This window comes from Gouania willdenowi, chromosome 3, assembly GCF_900634775.1.
Source record: "Gouania willdenowi chromosome 3, fGouWil2.1, whole genome shotgun sequence".
NCBI classification, from domain to species: domain Eukaryota; kingdom Metazoa; phylum Chordata; class Actinopteri; order Blenniiformes; family Gobiesocidae; genus Gouania; species Gouania willdenowi.
The window spans coordinates 17,501,380-17,524,386 of record NC_041046.1 but is presented as its reverse complement, the minus strand read 5'-3'; the positions used below and the strand labels follow the sequence as shown (position 1 = coordinate 17,524,386).

Below are 23,007 nucleotides of genomic sequence, written 5' to 3'. Positions count from 1 at the left end.
TAATATCCACTGTTATCCAGGAAGTTTAATATTATTTGGGCCATAGCATATAGCCATCTTAAAGATGTTTTAATCAGAAATAAAATGGGTGGAAAAATGGCCAAAAAAATGGTGGAAAAGGTGTTGAAAAGGGTTCCAAGTGTCAATATTGGCTTAAAAGTGGCAAAAGTAGAGAAAAAAGTCGGGATGATTAGTTTAAACTGGCAAATAATGGTAAGTGTATATATTTTATATGTCTGAATGTGGTTAAATTGGCAAAAGAAAATCATGAAATATGCTTAAAAGAGGTTAAAAGTGACAATAATGGGTCAACATATGAAACATTATAGGGGGAAAAGTGGTGGAGAGGGTTTACAAGTGCCAAAAATGGCTTGAAAGTGGAAAAAATGTGCAGAAAATGCATTGGAATTTGATGAAATGACAGAAATGGGAGCATTAAAAGAAGCAAAAATATGGCAAGAAAAAGCTATGAAAATATTTTAAAATACGGCAAATTTGGTGGAGTTGCAGAAAATGGGTAAAAATAAGCAGAAAGGGTTCAAAATGTTTCTTCATTTCTTGCAGGCAAAGGTTGAGAACCCCTGAGCTAGAAGATATGTTCATGAATGCAAGCCTGAGATAGTTTGATCATTGTAGATACAGGGTATATTTTAGATGAGGATTGCAGATGGAGCCACCTGGCAAGAGAAAAAAAGACCACAGAGAAGGTCTATTGATGTTGTTGGTGGAGGAGGAGGATGTGAGGATGGTTGAAGCTTGCATTAATGACGCAAATAATACAAAAGCAAAAGACTGGATGAAGCCATCTTTCAGGAGAAAAGCAAAAAGAATAAAAGAAGAGGCTTTGTACATAAAAGCTAAGCCACCTGTGTGTGTATCCTGAGCCTGTGGCCTACTGAGCACCTTAACATCAAAGCCATATACCCGGCAATAAACAAAAAACAAATACCTATAGTCAACTCATTTCTTTTCAAACTTTGCATTGTGTAAGAGAATGGAGACCAAACACAACGTGGAAAGCTTGCTGAAATGACGCGGGACGAAAAACCACCCATTTCATTTTCTCTCAGATTTGAGAACATTTCGGCCAAATAGGCAAATAAATGTACGGTTGTTTTTGTTTGACAAAATTCTAATTAATCCAAAATGAACACAAAATGTAAATCTAACCACTGTACATACAACGTCTGTCAAGTCATGTCATAATCTGCAGATACGCTCGCTTTAAAAAAAAAAGAAGAAATAAATAGCATACATGAAACAATAAGGTGTGATAAAGCTATAATACTATGATTCAATAGGATACATTTTGTTTAACATTTAACAGCCGAGTAAACTACAACTGCATTGTGGTGAAAAACCTCGATACCCTTGCACCGTTCAAGGCCTCCCAAATCTGTGGTTTCTGAAAAACGGACAGACAACACTGAAATAACGTTAGGTTAATCCATACAAGCACGGGGGATTTAATTATAAAAAGAGTACTGAAAGATTTTCATTCAGTTTATCATGTTTTAATAGCAGCAAAACATGTTTTTAATAGCCTAGCAGTATTCAAATTTGGAAATGCTTTGTACTTCATTTTTGCTGTTGTTCTACAAAATGCAACAACATGCCCAGGGCGCCAAAATGCCATTCATTGTATCTGGTTTTGGACTTATTTCGCTCCTTGGGTCAGAGTTCAAATAGTTGCAATGGCCCAGAATATCCTAAATGGATCACTGTTGACTGGGTGAACAAAGCCTAATGTCAAACAAATATGTTAAACAGGGTTGGTAAAAATTTAGCTTGCTACCATGCACTACACATTCCAGAAGTGAAGATTCCCCAATTGCGTTCCCAGTTTGCCCTTGATAGTTGAGATAAAATGTGCTGGGAGATTGCATGGAAGATGTGTCAATCAGCGGATATGTTATTGGAACAGCTTAGTCATTCCTTTCTGACGAAGCTGCGTAAGCTCTTAAGAGGAAAGCAGTGCAACACCGCAGGGAACATCTTAACTACTAATCTGAGGTGCACAGTTTTACACTATGGTTTCTAAACGCGTCATCGAGGGTGGATATGTTGGCTGCAATGGAGATTATCTAATAAGTGGTTGACAGACTGTGACAACACTGCATTGTGGGTTATCCGTTAAGCAAAATTAGGATAAAAAAAACCCCAAGTCAGGTTGCAACATTTGTTGTGGAAACATTGGAACTAAAGTCTGTCTAAAGATCATAAACTATCAGGCTATGAAAGTGGATTTATTTGCAGTCCAACGTTGGTATTAATTCATGTTTATGAGAAACTTATAAACACCTTTGAATTTTACAACAAAGCCATGGCCACATTTAGGTGTCCATATAACAGACTACTTTATAGCTACTGTAAAGTCTGTCTTTCCCTTTTTTTCAAAATTTAAATTATAAAAACATTCATTAATGGCACATTTGAAAAGTTTGTGGGGTGTGTAGTTGGGAGTTTGGTCATCCATTTGCTTAAATGTGTGACTTGCAACAATATTTAGCGGAAAGCTATCAGAACTATAGGGAAAACAGAATGAGAGCTAAGGAAAAGTCAGTTAATCTTAACGCTGTAAATTGTTAAAAAGGGGGAAAATGGTCTTTAATAAAGAGGACGAAGAAGAAGAAAAAGATAAATAGCACAATTGGAGATTTCAGGTTCAGCTCAGCATCTTTATGCAACAGCTCCTGTCCTTTTTTAGCCAATGAAATACTAAAAAAGAATCTGGACCAGTTCTTTTGCCTGACCAATGCATACCCTGCCAGAATGAGGGATGAAGCCATTACTCTACAGCCATAGTTGGCATGCTGATATTGGTTGGTGGAAGAATCCAGGGTTTCCTGGTGGAGAGGAACAAACGTTTCCGAGCCTCATTAATTTGCTCATGGAATCATCTACCCTCTATCAGCATCCTAATGGGAATGAGACTAACTGGGTAATATTGGGGAAATACTTTTCTCCTTGATTTGACCATACAGGTCTGCTTTCATTTTTAAAATACAAGTTGTTATTCATAATAATTGATCAGTAATATTAGAGGTAACCTTATTCCTCCATTTTAAAAACCATTGTTGCACACACATTGACACCACACTTAAATGAAAAGAAATCACTCCACTATAACACAAAACTATGTTGAAAATCACATTAAAGGCTAATTTGAGTAAAAGGAAAAAAATCTAACCTATAGTTTGACCGATGTGTAAAAGAAATGTTGTGTTTGACTTGAAGGTAAAGCCATAAAAATGTGTTCATTCACTAATAAACTATTCCAGAATCGTCTATCATCTATTTAGACTTTTTCAATCCTGAAAACACCAAAGTGCAGACATTTCATAGCACCTTCAAAACTGCCAATCAATACATATGATGGATAGGAGTGTCAATCCAAACCCGACATAACCTCGGGTTTTAAAGTCAAGGCCAGCAGGAGAAAGAAATGAAATGTTCATAAGGTGACACATTTTTTTGCACGAGAATATGTTTTCATAGCAGAAGCCAATGCAGAGCTAAGCTGTAAACCCTTGTGAAGCACACATTTGAAAAGGCATACAGGATTTAAGTATCCAAAAGAGATGTTTGATATTAGCTTTTTGCAGATATCTGATATGCCCAAATTTTCTAATAAAAAACTTTTAATGTGATGCCCCTCTGGATGTATTCCACAAATAAACATCTGTGCAAAATAAGAATTCGTGTTTAGCTGCAGTTATGGAAATGGTGTCAAATTTCTCAATTGTTCACATCAGAAAGCTGATACCATACATTTGATATAAGATTAATATGGCCAATGATAAAGCAACAATATAATTTGGCCAATGATATTGGTGAGCCGATAATATTGCCCACCTCTAATAACTGATTGAAGAAACATCTTATTACCCTTTAACAGATGTATTTTAAAATTGAAACTCTCCTTTGGCGATATTCAATATGAATCTTGATTATTTTAATTCACATAAAGTCTTACCAGAAAAATAATTCTGGGTTAAAATTGCTGATGCAAAATGCCACACAGACACAATTACAAACAAACAGCTGCACAATATGTGCCACTTTTGACTTTTTCTCCTCTTAGGGACAGCACGTGTGAGTGAATTCTGTAGTGTGGTTTGTTTAGTGGTATATTTGGGTTAGGACGCACTCAGCAATCCATCTAACTGGGCTTCCCACGCTGTTCCGAAAAGTAGCAAAAGCTAAAATGAGTATTTTGATACAATATAAGCTATAAAAAATATACTGATATAGGCATTTCAGCCATCTTTTGTCACACCTGGCTCCAGTTCACCTCCAGGGCTCAATGCTTTGTTTTTATTGATGATTTTGACCTGTTTTGGAAGAGAACCTCTTTTTATGCCAAGGATGGAACCCATCCGAGGAGGCTGGGCACTCAGGTCCTGACCAACAACATAAGATATGCTGTCCAGATGTGCTCATATGCCCTCGCATATTGGTCCCCCTCCTCCACTGCACACATCCCCATTTTAATCACCAGCAGCGTCCATTATAAACAACAACAAAGCAAAACCACTGTTAAGTTTAATAACCTTCGTATTCTGTCATTTTATCAAAATGACCCTATTGAAACCCATGCTATAGTGACAATGGCACTTTTTAATGTACGCTCCCTTTTAAATAAGTATTATCAACGATTTGATTTTAGACCATAAACTTGACTGTTTGTTTTTAACTGAAACCTGGCTGGATACATGAGAAAAGTAAACTACCATGGAGAAACGAGGAACTGAATAAACTCAAAAGAAGCCGCAGGGGGCAGAGGCAGAGAAAGGGGTGGAGTAAAAACAAGACATCAAAAAAAACGACAAATACTGAGTGATAAATTAAAAATGTTCAACAATCCTGTAAGGAAATCAAGGAACTTATTTATACCAAACTAATAAAAACTCATAAATGTAACCCAAAACTTCTGTTTTCCACCATCGACCACTTAACAAACCCTGATTTCGCCAGCTTAAAGACCACACCCTCGGAGCACCTTTGTGAGCAGTTTGCAGACCACTTCAGAGCAAAGATTGACATGATTAGATGCAACATCTTATCGAATCGCAGAATGGATTTTACTATTGCTTCTGTCAATCCTTGCCTGAGGAAACACTGGACAGTTTTTTTCCAGCTTGATGCTGAGATGCTTGATAAAGTTTTCTCCACTGTAAAAGCCACCACGTGTTTTAGACCCAATCCCGACCTCACTTTTTAAATCATTTTATAGATCTGTTAAGGATGAACTTTTAAATATTAAAAATTGCTCTTTTCAGACGGGCACCTTCCCTGCTGCCTTTAAAGCAGCCGTGGTTAGGACTCGTCTGCAGGAGAGCAATTCGGATTTTAACGACTTCAATAATTACAGGCCAATATCCAACTTACCAATTTTAAGTAAATTTTTTGAAAAACTTGTTTTTATCCAATTGAATTACTTTTTATCTGATTTTAATATTTTGGAAAAATATCAGTCTGGTTTTAGGGTAAACCACAGCACCGAGACGGCCCTCCTCAAGATGTTAAATGATGTTAGAGTAAACTTTGACCTTAAACAACAAACGGTGTTGGTTCTGCTGGATCTTAGTGCCGCTGTCAACACAGTAGACCACACCGTTCTTTTAGATCGCCTCAAACATCTGGTGGGCCTCTCTGGTGCTGTACATAGATGGTTATTATCTTACCTCATAGATAGAACTTTCATGGTAAGTTTAGATTTGTTCTCCTCTGAGATCCGTAAAATAACATGTGGTGTACCACAGGGATCAATTTTAGGCCCCGTTTTATTTAATCTTAATATGCTCCCTCTGTCATCAGGAGACATTAAGTAAACTTCTACAGTTATGCTGACGATACCCAGGTGTACATCTTTGTGTCTCCTGATGAGACGAGTCCAATGGATGTTCTTTTGAACTGTATTTTAGATATCAAATCTTCGACGGCAGAAAACTTTCTCCAGCTCAATCAGGACAAAACTTTTACTTATCAGTCCTGAAGCCCAGAGGCAGATACTTTCACCTAAATTACAAGCCGCATTTTTAACTCCCTCTTCACAAATTAAAAACTTGGGCGTTATTCTGGACTCTGAGCTTACTTTTATCCCTCATATTAAAAATTTAACAAAACTGTGTTTTTATCATTGCCAGAGCCCGCCCTATTCTCTCTCGGGCCAACACGGAGAAGTTAATGCATGCTTTTATCACCAGTCGAATCGATTACTGTAATGCCCTGCTTTCTGGTCGTCCTAAAAAGACTATTTCAGGTTTACAACTATTACAGAACTCTGCGGCACGTGTCCTGACGAAGACCAGGAGGCGGGAACCCATTACACCAATTTTTTAAATTGCTGTATGGGCTCCCCCTGTGTTTTTGGATCAATTTTAAGGTTTTCTTACTGGTTTTTAAGTGTCTTAACGGTCTTGGGCCTTCTTATCTCACAGAACTGCTTTTACCCTATAAGCCATCTCGGGTCCTGAGGTCCTCTGGCACTAACCTTCTAGTAATTCTCAAAGTCAGGACACACACTCACGGTGAGACATCGTTTCAGTTTTACGGCCCCGTTTGTGGAAGAGTTTGCCGGAGCACCTCAGGGCTGCTGAGAGTCTTAATGTTTTTAGTAGACTTAAGACATACTTGTTTAATTTAGCTTTTGACTAATAATCTTTATCATTATTATTTTAAGCTTTATTTATTTAAATTATTGGCCTTATTGTGTCTATTTCATTCTAGTTTATTACCTTTATCATAGCTTAATTTTATGTTCTTTTGATTATTTTTATTGTCCTTAATTATTTCTTTCTCATCCAGTGTATCCTCATGGAGCCCTCTGCATCTCCTGCATCTAAGTGTCTTCTTATTGGAGCCGCTGTAGCCATGCACGTGCCATTGTCATCATTGTGTTTTTGTTTGATGATGCGTTGTAATGTCATTACAAGCATCCATCCGAGGTTTGGCATTTATTTAAAAAAATATTTTGCGGCATCAATGTTTGAAATAATGTTTACGAGATGTAAAATAGTTGACACCAAATTTGTTTGTGGCACTTTTTTTTTCTTCTAATTGTTCTTCATCATCTCTCTTTGTATTCTCCTTCAGCACTCTCCTTGTTCTTTGTCATCACTGAGGTCAACCACAAATGAAGGCGCCGTGTAAAAAGCTGTACGGAGAATGCAGTCGGACTGAATTCCTACACTTGTGCACGGCTATTGTTATGTAAAGAAAAAAAATGCTTCCTGGAAATCCCGGCAAGAGCCTGTCTCCTCAGGCTCACAATTCAGTGTAAAAACAAAACCATCAAAAGCACACCCTGTCCTGCTTGTCCAAACACAGTGTCTTCATTCCTTTGGGAAAAAGGACCACATCAAATACTCGTCATTTGCACTCCACTGCACCTGTCATGTTAAGTGCCATGGAGTCTTTTGAGTAATCCTCATTACTTCCTCAGAGTCAGATGACATTGCATATTAATTAAGTAACATATGATAAGTGAATTTAATATTCACGGAACCCTGTGAGAAAGAGCATCTGGAAAAGTAGTGGTAGGAGTTTTCTCATTTCTGCACAACGAAAGCCAACATTGTTTTCATTTTTCATGGTCGACAAAATTCACAAATATTCCAGCATTTTTACATGGCTTGCATTTTTGTTTAACAAATATTCTCACTTTCACAGGGTACAGAGGTGATGCCAAGAAAAAATGAATGGAGGCTTTAGATGTTGACCTACCTGCCATCATCTTCTGAGCCTCGTAGGGCTCCATGTAGCCATCATTCTCGGTTGTCACTTTTTCTGTATTGGTCTGAGTGCCCCCAGCCTGTTCGGCATCGAAGGGGTCAGCGTAGTCTTCTAGGATGATGAGCTGCAAGCAGGGGATGAAAAAAAAAAAAGGAAAGGTGAGACTAAAAGTGAGACAGAAAAGTGAAATAGCGACAGGGGGATGCTTTTTGCTGCTCTGTTGAACATTACACCATGGGCAAAGTGTCAGGAGAGACGCAATGACAGATATAGCAGAGGCACAGCACAAAAACCAGACACATCCACTGACTAAACAAGGAGGGTAAAGAAACACACAAATATCACCACACCTTAGTGTGCTTGCCTCAGCTTTTAACCTTACAGCGTGATTGCTGCGTCTGCCGGTCTACCTAATTACACGATAGCCTTGTGACAGGGTTACATTTTAAACGTAGAGAAAAGGAGACCACAACGGCTCTGCTTTTCTTAAGAGAAGCAATTTGGCAGATATACAGCAAACTGGCTGAGATCCACAGCTAATTGCAGTCTTGCTCTTTTTGCTGAGCATTTTTTGCAGTAGATGGCAATTAGGTGAATGTCCTGAGACCAAAAAATACAGCTCAAACCTTAAGGGAGCGGAGCAAGCCTGTGTCTATGGAACCAAGGGGAGTTGCTTGTTAACTTGATATGTTTACTCCATCTACCAAGACCAAGAAGGTACAAAATAAACTATTTTTGGGGGGAATCTCTCCTCCTGGACAATCTCTCTAATGAGGGCAAGTGACTGAAGGAGTTGGGAGAATCTTTTTAAAGGAACACTTGGTCACTAGCTGCATTTCTATTACCGTAGGAAATGCGCAAAATCTAAATAGCGCAATAAAATCTGGTAATGGAAACACCTGAATTTCATTCATGAGGAGGAATTTCAGGCGTTTAATATTGAAATATGTCGCAGAAGCGCTATGGAAACACTTTTTCTGCAGATACATGTCACATGACCACTTCTCTCTGAGAATACATGACGAGGTATGTGTAAAAAAAAAAAAGAAAACCAATACATTTCTTAGCATTATACTTTAAAATGATTACTGCCGCACTAGATGTTAAACAACAAAAGAATTGAGTGTTCTAAGGAGGTTTGAAGCATCCGTCTTTCTGCAGCAAAGTCTCGTGGGATGAGATTTCACGGGATTTGGGACGCTCCTGCCCAAAACAATGTTCAATGGAAACACGTTCAAAGCACAATTATACTTGGTCGACATTTAGAAACATCACTTTTATTTTGCGAAATCTGTAATGGAATCACATCTACTGTTAAGGCTTCCAGTGGTCTTGTCTTGTAAGTCATTTGATCAAAGAGCCATGGCATACAATGTAATTTAAAGCTAGTACCACCATAATTTCTTAGTTAGATAAAATCAGTGTATGCCTCATCAATCAATGAATCAAACATCATTTACATTGCTGCTTGAAAGTTTGTTTTCATCTCTACCTTACAAACTCCGTGTAGTGTTTTTCCTTTGTTCTTCTTACCGTAATTTCTGTTTTTTTTTTTTTTTTTTACCAGACAAGGACAATGATTCACTTGATACCATTTTTGTTCTACCTTGTTCTCAGTATTCTCCGTGATATTAAGTATGAAGTTTAAACACTTCTATGCAGTCGTCTCGGCTACTCCACATCCCACAATGCAAATATAGAAAAATTTCAACAAACAAATATATGCAACATCTATACTAGGTTTGCATCTGAGGGTACGGTGGGTCTAAGGTGTGTCTTTCAAGTTATTTTAAGGAAATGCAAAAATACAGGCAATAATTTGCATATTAGGCATAAAAGTAGCCCAAAGGTGATTCGTGCAGCAATTATAAAGTACATTAAGCCTACTTTCTCTCAAAATTGGAAGATAACCATCTGTGTTCTCAGCTCAGAATCCCAGTACAGGTGTTGAAGTTTCCAGAGTGGAATTGATGCTGTTTGAATTTACATTTCTTTATTTACATAAATTACTTTGTAAAGTAAACTTCCTACGCTTTAATGTCTGGAAGACATCTGGATTCACAGCATTCATCAACTATTTTGCCCAAATCCAGTTCTCAAATTTTGAATTTAAACTCAACTGGTTTAATAGATTAAAGGTTTAATGAACTTTATTTGCACCCCCGGGGCAACTGAAAGGCACATAAAGAAGTTGGTGCAGCAGATGATTTAAATTCAAAACAACGCACCAAGGTTGAAAGCAATACTATAAAATAGAGCTATAAAATAAATACGATTTCTCTGCTTTATTGAACTGCAGAAAGCGTTTTAGACATTGTACAGAAAACATTACTCTACAATAATAAATGTACAATAAGAATATGTATCTTTGCTGATTGGTGACTCATTAAAAATCTCTAAAATGGGCCATAAATTAAAGATGCAGATCAGATAAGAAACTCCCTCACATTATGATTTGTCAAAAACCGAACAAGCTACTTGATACGAGTTTTCTTGACCAAGAATTCAAAACAAAACAAAACCCATTGACTTAGCGTTTTTACCTCGTCTAAAACTAAACCAAAGCAAAATGCCACCAAAGAACTTTGACTAAAATGTGAGAAATTTTCAACACTTTCGTAAAAAGACAAAATATATCAGTCAGTGAATCTCGAGTGTGAAGGAATGGGACATGATTTTGAAAACACCAATCGGAAGTCATCTTACTTCTGTGAAATTTCTGACAAGGGTAACACTCATGCTGACTAAATTTAAAAAGAATAGACTGTCCCGGAGCGTATTAACCAACAGCTCGCTGTCACAGATTGCTGAACTTTTTCTTCTTTGTCTGCACACACTGTCAAAGGTCAACACTACAAGAAGTGCAATCTTCGGATTGCTAAACTAATGTTTGTAATCATGCTTGAAATGCATTGGTTGAGCTCTGATTTGTGGACCTTGAAGTTGAACCTTGCTCTTGACTTCAACAGTGCACATTATTTGTTGACACTAGAATATTTGCAAGACTATCATATTTAAGATCTAAAGCTTTAACAAATGAAAACGTGTGGTTTGAGTTTAAAACAAAATACTTTCTTTAAGATTGCTTTGATTGTTCTGTTTGATCAATTATTTTAATGCAAAGCCAGCCTTAAGCCTTGCATTATGTCAACAGGAAGCATAAAAGGATGATGTCATGTGATGGGACTGTCTCTCTATACTTAACTCAATAAGTGATGCCCATCATCTGTGTGAAACATGCCCGAGCAACTTTTGGCCAGTGATTACATTAAATGGGAAGGTGCCATGATTGAAGGTCTCTGCTAAAACATCACTTGAGGGTATTCAACCTATGATCCAAGCATTAGGCACTCCTTGTAACTTCTGTGGATAGTTTTTGAACTGGAACCGGAACCAGGCATCAATGTGGGTTCAGGAATGTAATCCATTCATGCAATTTGGTTTTAAAACATTTATCACTCTTTTTGTCCTTTCTAAACCATGGTGAGATACAGTAGATAGAGTCCCTTTGTGCCCTATTTAAATATTTCATACAGATTTTTTGGACTGGGATGCCAATCTTGTTTGGAGTGATTACATTTGAAGTGATTTTGCTTCACATAAAAGCCTGAGTTTGCATGTAAGAAGGTGCGAGATGATAATGATGTTATGGCTGTTACGCATAAATCTGGGAGTTGGGGGCTGTTCGGTATGCAAAGTTGTCGCTCATCAAAAAGCCTGAATTTTAATAAAACTTATGAGAAACATACTGAGATATTTCCACTGCACAAAAACAAACAGCACAATGTTTGTATTGGATTCTTTTTGCACAGACTTGGATTTGCAGAAGCAAACCCCATAATTATGCTGCTGCAAAAAGAAGTCCTAGTTTGTTTTTTTTCTCCCCCTAAACAGATGGAGGGAAGATGGTGAAGTTAACACACAGTAGCAGCACAGAACCCATCCAGAGTGTTTGTTTTCTCAGCTGTGATTGCTTAATCCATGTAAACAGGGAATTATTTGCACAGAAATTTACCTCAGAGTATTTTAGTCTCTACGCTGCTTGCAAGTGATTTTGCCAACACTCTCCAACATTTCACTCCACAACACTTCTGTGCCAAATGTTGAGCTCATCAGTGCTAAAAGATATGAGGGTTTTCCCAACATGCAGTTTGAGATGTGTATCCATGTCGGATTCCTCGAGTCTCTTGGCAGGTGCGCGTGTGTGTTTTTGTGGCACTCTCACAGGTGGCCTGAATTCAGACTTAGTTTCTGGGAATCATGCTCGTTCTGTGGCTAAGGTGGCCAGCGGGTGTCCTCGGTTGGTAAAGCCTTAGAGCCTCCGTCCACCTCCAGCCTGCCCCGCCCGTCAACATGCACCAGATGAGTGATGAAGTCATTTATAATGAGACCAAATTCCAGCCTGCTATGAGTCACTGGGAGCAGTGCCAGCAGTGAACAGATAATTCACATGCTCTCTTAGGTGTTTTCTTCCTTGTGTTGTAGATTTAACCTTAGAAAACTTTCTCTGGAAAGTTGGTTTTAAAGCTGCTAGCACTGATAATTACTTTATTAGAAAAAGTCATAGTGTATACCTCATAAATCAATGAATCAAACATCATTTATCTAAGAAAGGAAAGGAAAAAGCTTGACGTTGCTGTGCAGGATCATGACAAACTCTACATAATCTCTGTAACAACGTTACCCTGAGCAATTTGAACCTTCTCACGCAGGTGTTTTTGTTTCAGGTATGAACTGTGTGAAATGTACCATCATTGGCATCTGTTTTCCACAATTGGTTGGGTTAGGGTTACTTATTTTATAATTCTACAAAATCCGGTGTGCAATGCACCAAGAGGAATGTTGGTTGAATGTAAAAGGTAGTAGCACTCTAAATGTCACAAGGCATGTTTAGCATATATAGCTCTGCACTTGGGAATTCAAGGTCAAATGTTAGAGAATGAAAAAATACAAATATTTTTCATTAATAATAAGCAACAATATCTGCACATTGTTGCAACATTTGCTATAAGTGTCACCAAATATTGATTGGACCAATGAGCCTGGTAGACATAGAGTGTGGACAGTTTAATCTATTTTTTGTCTTTGTAGACATGCATGTCCCTACAACATTTACAGAAAAGTAAAATGGGTCACGGTAGCTGGGTATATGCAATAGGAATATTCAGCAATAGCTATTCACTTGGTAATAGCAATGATAAATTTATGCTCGTTGAGTTGTCTGGTATCTTTAATATTTGTAGCTTTGGAAGAATGTGCATCAAATTAAAAGAGTATCAGTCACCTACGCCACATAAAATCCACAAGATTCTACTTTATCAAATGCAATAATGTAGTCAATCCTCTGTTGTTTAGTTTTTGCCCAGGTGGAGTTAGTTGATACTTTCAAACTGATGAAATGTGCCCTTCCTGTCTTGGCGCGGGAGCCAACAGCAGCAGCAGGAGGTGGAGCACGCGGTTTGAAAGAGTGGGGTTATTGAGAGCAGTGGCATCCCATGAGGATGTACCATTTACTATGTGGCATGCCAGGGTGTGTCAGCTCTGGAGCCAAGGCACACTTGTCATGAGGGTAAAATTCCCCGTCTAGCTCCGACACTACACTACCTCCCCATGTTAGGACTGTGATAACCTGCGATGCAAGTCTACATGAATCTCACAGGTTGCCTGATGAGGCACAATAGTAGCAAGGTTTTTCTGCTGGTCGTTTGGCATAGAAAAGGGACAACTTGTCTAATTACTTTCATTCCACAGCTCACACCCTGGTTGTCAATCCCTCATACGTGCCAGAGCTCTAATGCTCCCAAAGGAGAGACAAACAGACTCCTTGAGATGCACTACCTGCTCTCCAGCAATAAAGCCACAGTCAAATCAGTGGAACAGAGGGAAAATATTGGCAAAAGGTGCCGCTGCAATAAAAGGCACCTGCCAACTCCGTTTAATGTTCAACAACGCTTGGGTGTCTAGAATTACAATTCAGTCGGGCCACGTCTGCCATTATAAGGGAGTAAGTGCTCTCTTACTGCCTTCTTAATGTATCAAATGTTCAGCTGGATCATCGTCTAATCAACAGCAAGGAAAATTTAAATTAAAATATTAGGGGGGAAAAAAAGTCAAAAATAAAATTAGACGAGAACAATAAATGTGCACATGTGAAATGTAATGTGTAGTAAGGGTGTGTGATCTGACAATATTAGATCGGTAAGGATTAAAACATGACGACGGTCTGCCAATTCACAGAGATGGTAAAATCGTCCGTAGAGCACTATTTATCCCTTGTCTGTGGCCCGTACCCAGCACATACAAAGGGTTCTTTCTCTGCCAAATCACATCATTTACTAGTTAGGCTGATGTTAGTACTATGGACACACTGAAGAATCAGAGCCTAATCAGCGCAGAAAGTACGCTCTGCTAACACTCCCTCCCCCGCAGTATTACTATGCTGCTGCAAAGCTCATGGGGCACACTTCTTAAAGGGACAATGTCCTGAATGTGGTTTAGCAACACTAAATAATTTAATCACACATTTCAGACTTAATGAAGGAGAAACTCAGAAGTGCCTCAAAATGTTGATATTGAGCTGCTAGTGATTAGGAATGGGCTATATAAACTAAAAAAGTTAGAGCGATAATTTCTGGTATTTATCACGATGATGATACAAATGACGATAAATAAATAAAATAATTCCCAACTTAAAGTCTAAACAGGTTCCTTACAAACACAGATGAAAATGAATACATCAACACTAGACACATTAAAAAGGCTACGATAGCTGCTGACTCAAAAAGCTCATGGGCTGATATTGTATGGAATACTGTATATTTGTGCATGTGGGTAACTCTATTAGTGTTATTGTATTCAATTCAATTTTTCCTCGATTAAAATGAAATTATTTTCTAAATTGAAAAAAAACACATGAAAAGCAAAAATAACTAATAGTGTTTTTACTGCTGCTGAATCTTGTATATTTTATATCTGATAAAGAGTTACATAAAATTATGGTTGGTAAATATCTCTCTGATTTCCTATAATTAAACCAGATGATTTAATAATTTAGGATATTCTGGTGTAATAATCACAATAGTTACATTACTGTCTAATGGGACCAGATTTGTCTTGTGAACACGTGAAATGTAATAAAAAAAATATTGCGTTTCACAAGTTGGGACGGATGAATAGTGACAGTTTAATGCTAACATTTATTTCACACAACGTGTGACATGTTTAGCTTTTAGCCTTCCATACAACTGTTTAATCTTACCATAAGTAAATCGGGGGTCCTTTGTGGTTTAATGACAGTAGGCCGTGTACTTTTTACTTGGTCCATTCCTTTTATGAATGGTTAGCGTTAGCTCTTAGCCCAGTCTGTGTTTCGGTGGGTTAGCTTTGCTTAGTTAGCTTTAGTTGAGGTTCCAGTTCGTAATTGTTGCTGTCAGGTTCATCTCTGTCCATGTGTTTGTAGGAACTTTTGGTGAATCTGGTGGAGGAACTTAGCTTGGTTCACATTGCTTGGTGGTTATCTGGTCTTAACCAAGTAGCGGTCCATGATGTACCGCAGCACAGCAGCTTCAGGTTGCCGTGACGAGCACCGTCGTCTGTGTGTGAGGGCGGCGGCGCACACCACGGAGGATCAGCGGCGGAGCTACCATGAACAGTGCTCCGCTCCAAAGGATAAAAAATTGTTGACAAAAAACTTGGGGGCAATTTTGGGCCGTGGAACAAGGTTTTTAGGGACAGTCTTGGCTAAATTGTGGGACAAATGGCTTGTGACCCTCCCTAATTTCCGACATGGGAATTTATCATTTCTATCGTGGGATTCAATATTCTTACTGGTCAGAACATTTTTGACGAAATAACGTAAACGATAATGACATATCGCACATTCTTGCTAGTGATTAATAAAAGGGTCTTTGTGGCATTTTCATTTACCGACTCTGACCCATTATCGTATTTCTTGTAAACCTTTATTGAAAAAAAATTAAATAAACTGAGTTTATACTTTAAATCATCTATCACCATTTTGAGGAAAAATATTGAAAATTGGTCCACATCACCCAGGCTTAATGTAACAAAAGCACTAACATTTTATCTTGTAAAGGATAGGATTGTCCAAACTGTGGAAAATTAGACGTTCAAAAGACTGTTTAAAGTAGGATTTTATTAAGATGAGTGTTACCTCAAAAACAAATAGAAATCACTCGACCGATTAGCTGCCTTGTTATGTAGCGTTGCTACGCCACTTTTGTTAGACAAAGTAAAAAGACTGTGTGTGAGTTGAAAATTACCCTGAATTAAATGATCTTTTATCCCTTTTTTCCCATTTAGGGCGATTATTTTAAGTAGGTGAATTTGTTTGTGTTACTGGTAAATAACTTTAAAATAGCCTAAATGATCTGAATGAAAAAAAAAATTGTGATAAAATCGTGATTTTGATTTTACAAAGGCAAAATTGAAATATGATTTTTTTTTTTTTTTTCCCATATCGCTCACCCCTAATGTGTAGGGTATTTTTTATTTATTTTCTTCTTCTGCTGAAAGGATGCGCACATGACTCTAAAACTAATTCTGCGGCTAGTCCTGGAAGGATTGAGAGCATTCGGGGCTAGTCAAGGTTGAAGCCCCACAGAGACAGCTTGAAAAGTCAGCAGACTGCGGAATGATGGAGGGAGAAAAGAAAAAAGAAAGAAGACTGACGTGCGTGATTTATGTTGTAAGCCACGAGGGATTTCAGCTACTGATAACCTAATACAACTTAGTGCTTAGCAGCTCAATTGCATTACAGCATTTTGAAAAGGCTTTTGTTTTTCGCCTCCATCGCTCTTTTGTTCTCTGCTAAACAAAAAAAGAAAAAGAATGGCACTGCTGTGCACGCGGACAGTCATGTTAAAGCAGATACGGAGCGAGAGAGGGAAGACAAAAGAACCAAAAGACATTTTTTTAAATTCTCTAACAAAAGAAAGACAGTGAATAGCCCATCATGTGTGAAGTATGTTTCCTCCCAATAGGAATAAATATGTTCAGATATTCACATAAAGCCTGACTCCTTGAGCTGTGCCTCTACTGTATCTTTGTCAAAGCACAATAGAGGGATGTTGTGTGTGCGCTCTAAGATACTTGACAACAGTTTTCCATGAGGAACAGGACGCTGATGAAAAAAAAACACTTCCTCAAAGCAATTTATTTAAGAAAGAATGATCATGTTCCCTATGTTGACATAATGCAGTTACTATCAATAAGATGTTTCTAAGAAAGGAGGGCAAATCTAGTTACAATTCCACCAAAGCCCCTCGTGACGACTGAGCCGTGCTGGGACTGCTGTGCTTCCCAAATAGATTAGCTTGATAGAAACCTGGCTTGGCTCTCAAAGGAGAGGCAGCAAAGGACTGCCACTGTACAGATCTGACATTAATGAAACTTTATTGAAACGTTTCCCAAAATAAAATAAAAAAACACATTTGCAGCTCGAGCACTCTTCTTCTTCTTCTTCTCCAGCTCCACTGAAGAGCAATGTGCTTCCTTTAAAGGCCTACTTAGGAGTCTGCAGAGGTAGATAATCAAATTAATATATTTGCTATCAAGGCGCCATTTTACCATCAGTCACAAGCAGCTGCGGTTTGTGCACCAATGAGAAGCACTCCTCAAGTGGAAAGCATGGCTTATTTTCAGGTACATTTGCTTTGCTTTTAGACTAATTGGAGAATTATTATTTGAGAGCAGCAACTCGGTGTCAGCAAATGATGTTTCTCGTCTTTGTAAGTCAGTTAGAGAGGGAAAGCACATGAAACAAGATGAAAGCCTCCTCTCACCTCTTCAGCATCATTCATGAAGCTGAAAAAACAAGCTTAGGTTTACGGATGAAAAGCCCTTCCCTTTCCTTTTCATACAACCAAACCCAACTGCTACCACAGACAGGCTCAGGATCCCTGTGCAGCTAATGCAGGGCATGTATTGGGAGGATAAGATTTGGTTTTGCATGCATCGTCCTCCTCAGAGACATCTGCTCTGCGAATTGCTCATTTTTTCTTTTTTTTTTTTTTTTTAAATCATTCTCCCTCCTCCTTTAGGTTTCTGATACATGCACTTTTGCACATGTGGTGTGGCGATTGCCAACCACCAGGGAGAAGAAGGTCTCTTTGATGCAAATCATTTGCACTGCTCTTAATCACAATCCCTACAGGAAATACTTAAAGATGCAGCACACAACAAGTACATCACCATAAAAAATGAAAAGCAATATATTGAAAGAAGAAGGGAAAAAATTCATTTGAAGGTGTTGGTGAAATAAAATGTGTGCACTGGGGAGCAATTTTTTCTAAAGGCCAGCTTTTTATATGTAACATTACGTGATTTGTATTCTGTTGCAGCCTTACTGTGCTACCTATTGCCACCTATTGCCATTAAGTATTTGGATTGCTCAAGGTACACCAGTGTGCCACAGGCCAGTGGTTGAAAAACACAACTGTTGTTTAGGGAAGTTGCATTTTGACATTTAGGTGTTTTTAAATAAAAAAGAAAAAAAGAAAAAAGAAAGAAAAGAAATAGCACACCTAAATTACAACTAGTTAAAAAAAAAAAAAAAAAACTCATAATAAATATATAAAAACTGTGATTACATTATCTCAAATAAAACTAGCGGGTGCTTGTTAAGCAAAATGCTTTAAAAATGCTGCTCTAAGGAACTTTTTGTTTTTGTTGAATGAACAGGCATTACAAAGCAGTTTAGTTACTATATTTTTTTTAAACTTTTTTTTCTTTTTCCAATAAAACAACAATTAAAAAAAAATGCAAACCAAATCAGACTAAAACTATGACTGTAATGGTGTCCCAGCCCAATACTGATATCGGATATCGGTCCGATATCAGCCAAAAAATGAATATCGGATTTTATCGGACTGCATCTAAAATCTTCGATATTATATTTTATTCAATTGTATAATATTGTAGATATTATGTTGAAGGTTAAAATTTATGCAACCAATTGGTTAATAATAAATTGATCAGTTTTTCTCAGACCTACTGTTGCTGACTATTGTTGCCTTTTCTAACATTCCACACTGCAAAATAAGTAATAAAAGTATGTATGATTCATGCTGATATTGTTCCGGATTGATATCGCAAGGCTGCAATATTGGTATCGTATCGGAAGTGAAAACGTATCGGGACATCTCTAATGACTATCAGGCCGGAATAAATTACCGGTGATTGAAAACTCAACCTAAAGGCTTTCAGAAGAAAAACATGAATCACTCACATCGTCCAATCAGTGACTAACTCTGAGGGGGATCAGATTGTCTCTGACCTCGAAAGAAAATCAATTAAAATGTTGTCATTTAGGTTATAAAACAAAATTTGGACCCGAAAGACATTTAAAACATGAATCTATCGCCTTTTTCTGCTTACCATTACAACAATCAATGATTGTAATGAAATAAATGGTAAACTAGTCGATGGCTGCATGGAGCTTTTCTTTTGAAAGATCATATTGTATTTTCGGGATATTTGGTGCATTTTTCATTGAGAAATCTACATGTTGTGCTTAACCACTCTTTTCACAACACTTGATGAATAAAACTTACATTTTCACACTTCTATAGAGCTGAAACTTCCCCACTTTGATGGCAAAACACTTCAACATTACTAATGCCATTAGAAAAAAGTGTGATGTACAACTGGAGTCCGTTTACTTGTCGATACAAACTCTACTTGTTGTCACCTACTGATTAATGAATAAATGCATCCAGCATTTTCACCAGAGATGGCGAAGCACAAAAAGCAGATCAGCACCATGTCCCCAAGGACCTCCTCATTGAAACCCACTCTGCAAAGCCACTTAAGACCTCCGGAGGAGAAAGAAGAGGAGGCCGCTGGCTGCATCCTATGAAGTTGCTCTTAATATGCGAAAGATATTCAAGATTAAGTACTTGAGGACATGCTTGACAAAATCCAATTTCCTCTCTCTGTCCCCACCCCTGTGTGATAGATTTATTGACAGTGTTTCTGCCAAATGCGGTAAGTGGTGCGGCACAAGGGTAGAAAATAGTACAGGTGCCAGGACAAGATGGAGGAATTTCTATAAAATATAGACCCTGGGAAATGAAGGCTTTTGTCCTCTGCTCAACTCCTAACATCCCGAACCAAACCTTCCGGATGACGTCTTACAAACTATATGTTTACTCATTTAGCAATATGAGAATTAAAGTTGCCTATGAAAGTGAAATTTACTCCACAATAGCTGTGTTTCCATTACCTTTGGAAATGTGCAAATATAAATAGCGCAATAAAAACTGGTAATGGAAATCTAAAAAAAAAAAAACACTCAAATATCGCTATAAAGTTTTTACGCTTTCATGAGGAGGAATTTCATACATTTCAAAATTAAAATGTGTCAAAAGTGCTATGGAAACACTTTTTCTACAAATACACGTCACAGTACGTGACGTATATTAGGGATCCGATATGGATTTTTTTAGGGCCGATGCCGATTTTTTTTCCCCATCAGCCTTAGCCGATGACTGATACACACTGCTGTATTTCTTGAGCCAATATTACTTTTGCTATCTCAATTTACATCATAAAAATTACACAATGACGATAAATGGTACAAGTCTCAATTTTAAAAAAACGGGAACATTCATTGAAATTAACAAAGGTGAGGTAGAACGACACCAAGTAAAAAATATTTAACAAATAATGAAAACAGGGGATGTAGAACAAGAACAAGTAAAAAAATAGAGTGAGACGTCTCACGAAATATTATGGAAGATAACTGTTCGTCCTTGTACTGAAAACAGCTTTGACAAAAGTTGGCCTGACTGAAGATATATTTTATTAACAGGATTATTGAGTATAAAGATATGTAATTATAGTTTAAAACACAAAAACAAACCAAACTGTTTAAGTTTCTGTTCTAAATTGTATCAACACTAACAGGAATACATTTTCAAACTGCTTCTCAAAGCTTAAAAAACTTCCTCTTAGTGCAGCTCTGAGTGAGAAGCAGAGCGGGAGGGAGAGAAACACACACACGCCAAACCTCCAGCCAGCTGCTGGTTAAATACAACAGCGACAACAACACGTGGAACCACGGAACAACGCTAAATTAAACAGTTAAAAGATGCTTTGAAATTTGAAATTTTCGTTGTGGTTGAAGAGCTTCCTGCACACTCTGCTAGTGGGGGGAGGGGCTCTGCACTCTCGAGCAACAGGAGCAGCCAATTAAATTGGCCGGCCAATGAATCGGTAGATCACCAACGTACATGGTCACATGACATGACATACCGGGTCACATGACGTGACATACCGGGTCACATGACCACTGCTCTCCGAGAACACATGGCGCGGTACATGTAAACAGAAGAGGAGGAGACCAGGACATTTCTTAGCATTATACTTAAAAATGATTACAGCCACATTAGATAGCAAACAACAAAGGAATACAGAATTTTATGAGGATGTTCTCAGCATCCAACTTCCTGCAGCAAAGTCTCGCAGGATGAGATTTCACGGGAGTTATGAGGCTCCTGCCCAAAACAACTTTCAATGGAAACACTTTCAAAGTGCAATTATACTTTGTGGGCATTTAGAAATATTGCTTTCATTTTGCGAAAATCTGTAATGGATACCCAGCTATTGACAACTCTACCACACACACACACACAGTATTGTTAGTCACAGTTTCTATAAAACAAAACTCCACACATTTCAGAGAGTACGGTTTGAAAGAACAAAATCGGGCACACTGGGATAAAAACTGTGGTTTTGAGCAGCGTGAGAGTAGATAAGAGTTGATGATGATTGAGGTTCCTTGATTAGGCAGCACGAAGGCTCTGTGGCCTCAGGCAGCCTCTGTGTGGTGAGGTTGATTCACTGAGCCCACACTGAGAAGGGTGAAGTTTCATACAGGACGAAGGCTTCCCACCTTCCTGACAACACCACAACAGGCAAGAAAGCCTTCATTTCCAAGGGCGGGTGACAATTGTAGGCCTCTTTCCACGAAGAGCTCTCACTGAAGAATGCTGGAGCTTTTGCCAATTCTGCTTGTCACTAGATGCGATTTCCAGGTTGCATATGAGAAAGCAACTGGGAGCTTTAAATGAGGGTTATTTGTTCACAAGGAGTAAGGCAGCAGCCAGCAAAGCTCGCCTGCACGGAAGTGTGAATGACGCTTTTCAATTTTAAAAGGGAATGTAGCAAAGTTGTAAACACTTCCTGTCAGGAAAGGAACACTTCCTTAATCTGGGAGCAGTCAAACCATGTCTAACTTTCTAAACAATACAGATTAGCTTTGACACTCTTCCGAGTTTTCAATCAATGAAATAGCTAAAAAAAATAATTCAGCGTTTAGACAGACAAGCTAGTAGTAGTAGTAGTAGTTGTATTAGTAAAATTTCAAGTTTATGTGTTGTGTGAAATCCAGCAACGGAAAAAAGCATTTAGTCTTGTTTCTTTTGAAACATTTGAAAACATTACACATTTTGCATTGGTTTAATAATTGAGGACAAATCAAACAAACTTGGGGATATGGTGCTTTATCACGAGCAAACAGACCTAAACAAATAATCCAATATCTGCTAGATTAACCTCTCACACTCCATTTTTAGATTTTTCTGAATTAATTGTGTAAACCTGTTTGTCACACTAAGATATACTTCTATCTTGATCTGACCAAATTACCAGCTCCCAAGTATTCTTTCTGCTGAAGCAGCTGTAGCAACTTGCTGTGAGCTACTAGCACTAAGGGTAGTTGGAAGTCATATTCTCAATTTCTAACCTGCTATAAAAAGACCTAAACAGTATCATAACATTCCAATTCTCCTTGCTTGTGTTTCTTTTTTTTTTTTTTTTTGCATAATGCACCCATAAACAAATCTTGTAGTGTTCTCCTATGACAGTTGGGAGGAACATTCCCTTTGTTGTTCCTGGGCTCTTGCAAAGGAGAAATGGAAGTGATCGACTTCCTGAATCTGGGCAATTTTCTCAGAGGGCAACTTTGTTGTCAGGACGAAGGAAGTGTGGCTGCCTCCTGCGGTGTGACACAAAAACAACAGCCAGCACTCACTTCCATGAGATGAAAATCAAATCAGCCTTCCCCTCCGTGACCTCTACACCATAGAATTTCATAAAAGAATACTAATTTCCATGACAGCTGAGACAATTTTCCTAACACAGCAGGTGAAGAGAAAAGTATTTTTCTAAAGTTAAAGCAGAAAGCTTGACGCAGATTTCTGCTTTGTGTCTGGGAGGCCACTTAAAGTCATTTGTTTAGTTGTTTTT

At 38.1% G+C, this 23,007-nt stretch overlaps 1 protein-coding gene across 6 annotated transcripts in view; it reads right to left on the bottom strand.

Annotated features, from left to right (window-relative positions):
- shf (Src homology 2 domain containing F) overlaps positions 1-23,007 on the bottom strand; it is a 140,860-nt gene that overhangs the window by 104,346 nt on the left and 13,507 nt on the right. For all 6 annotated transcript variants that reach the window (XM_028435678.1, XM_028435661.1, XM_028435687.1 and 3 more), the window contains one exon: positions 7,729-7,861. In XM_028435678.1, the coding sequence (XP_028291479.1) occupies positions 7,729-7,861 (133 nt within the window). The remainder of the gene's footprint in view (positions 1-7,728; positions 7,862-23,007) is intronic.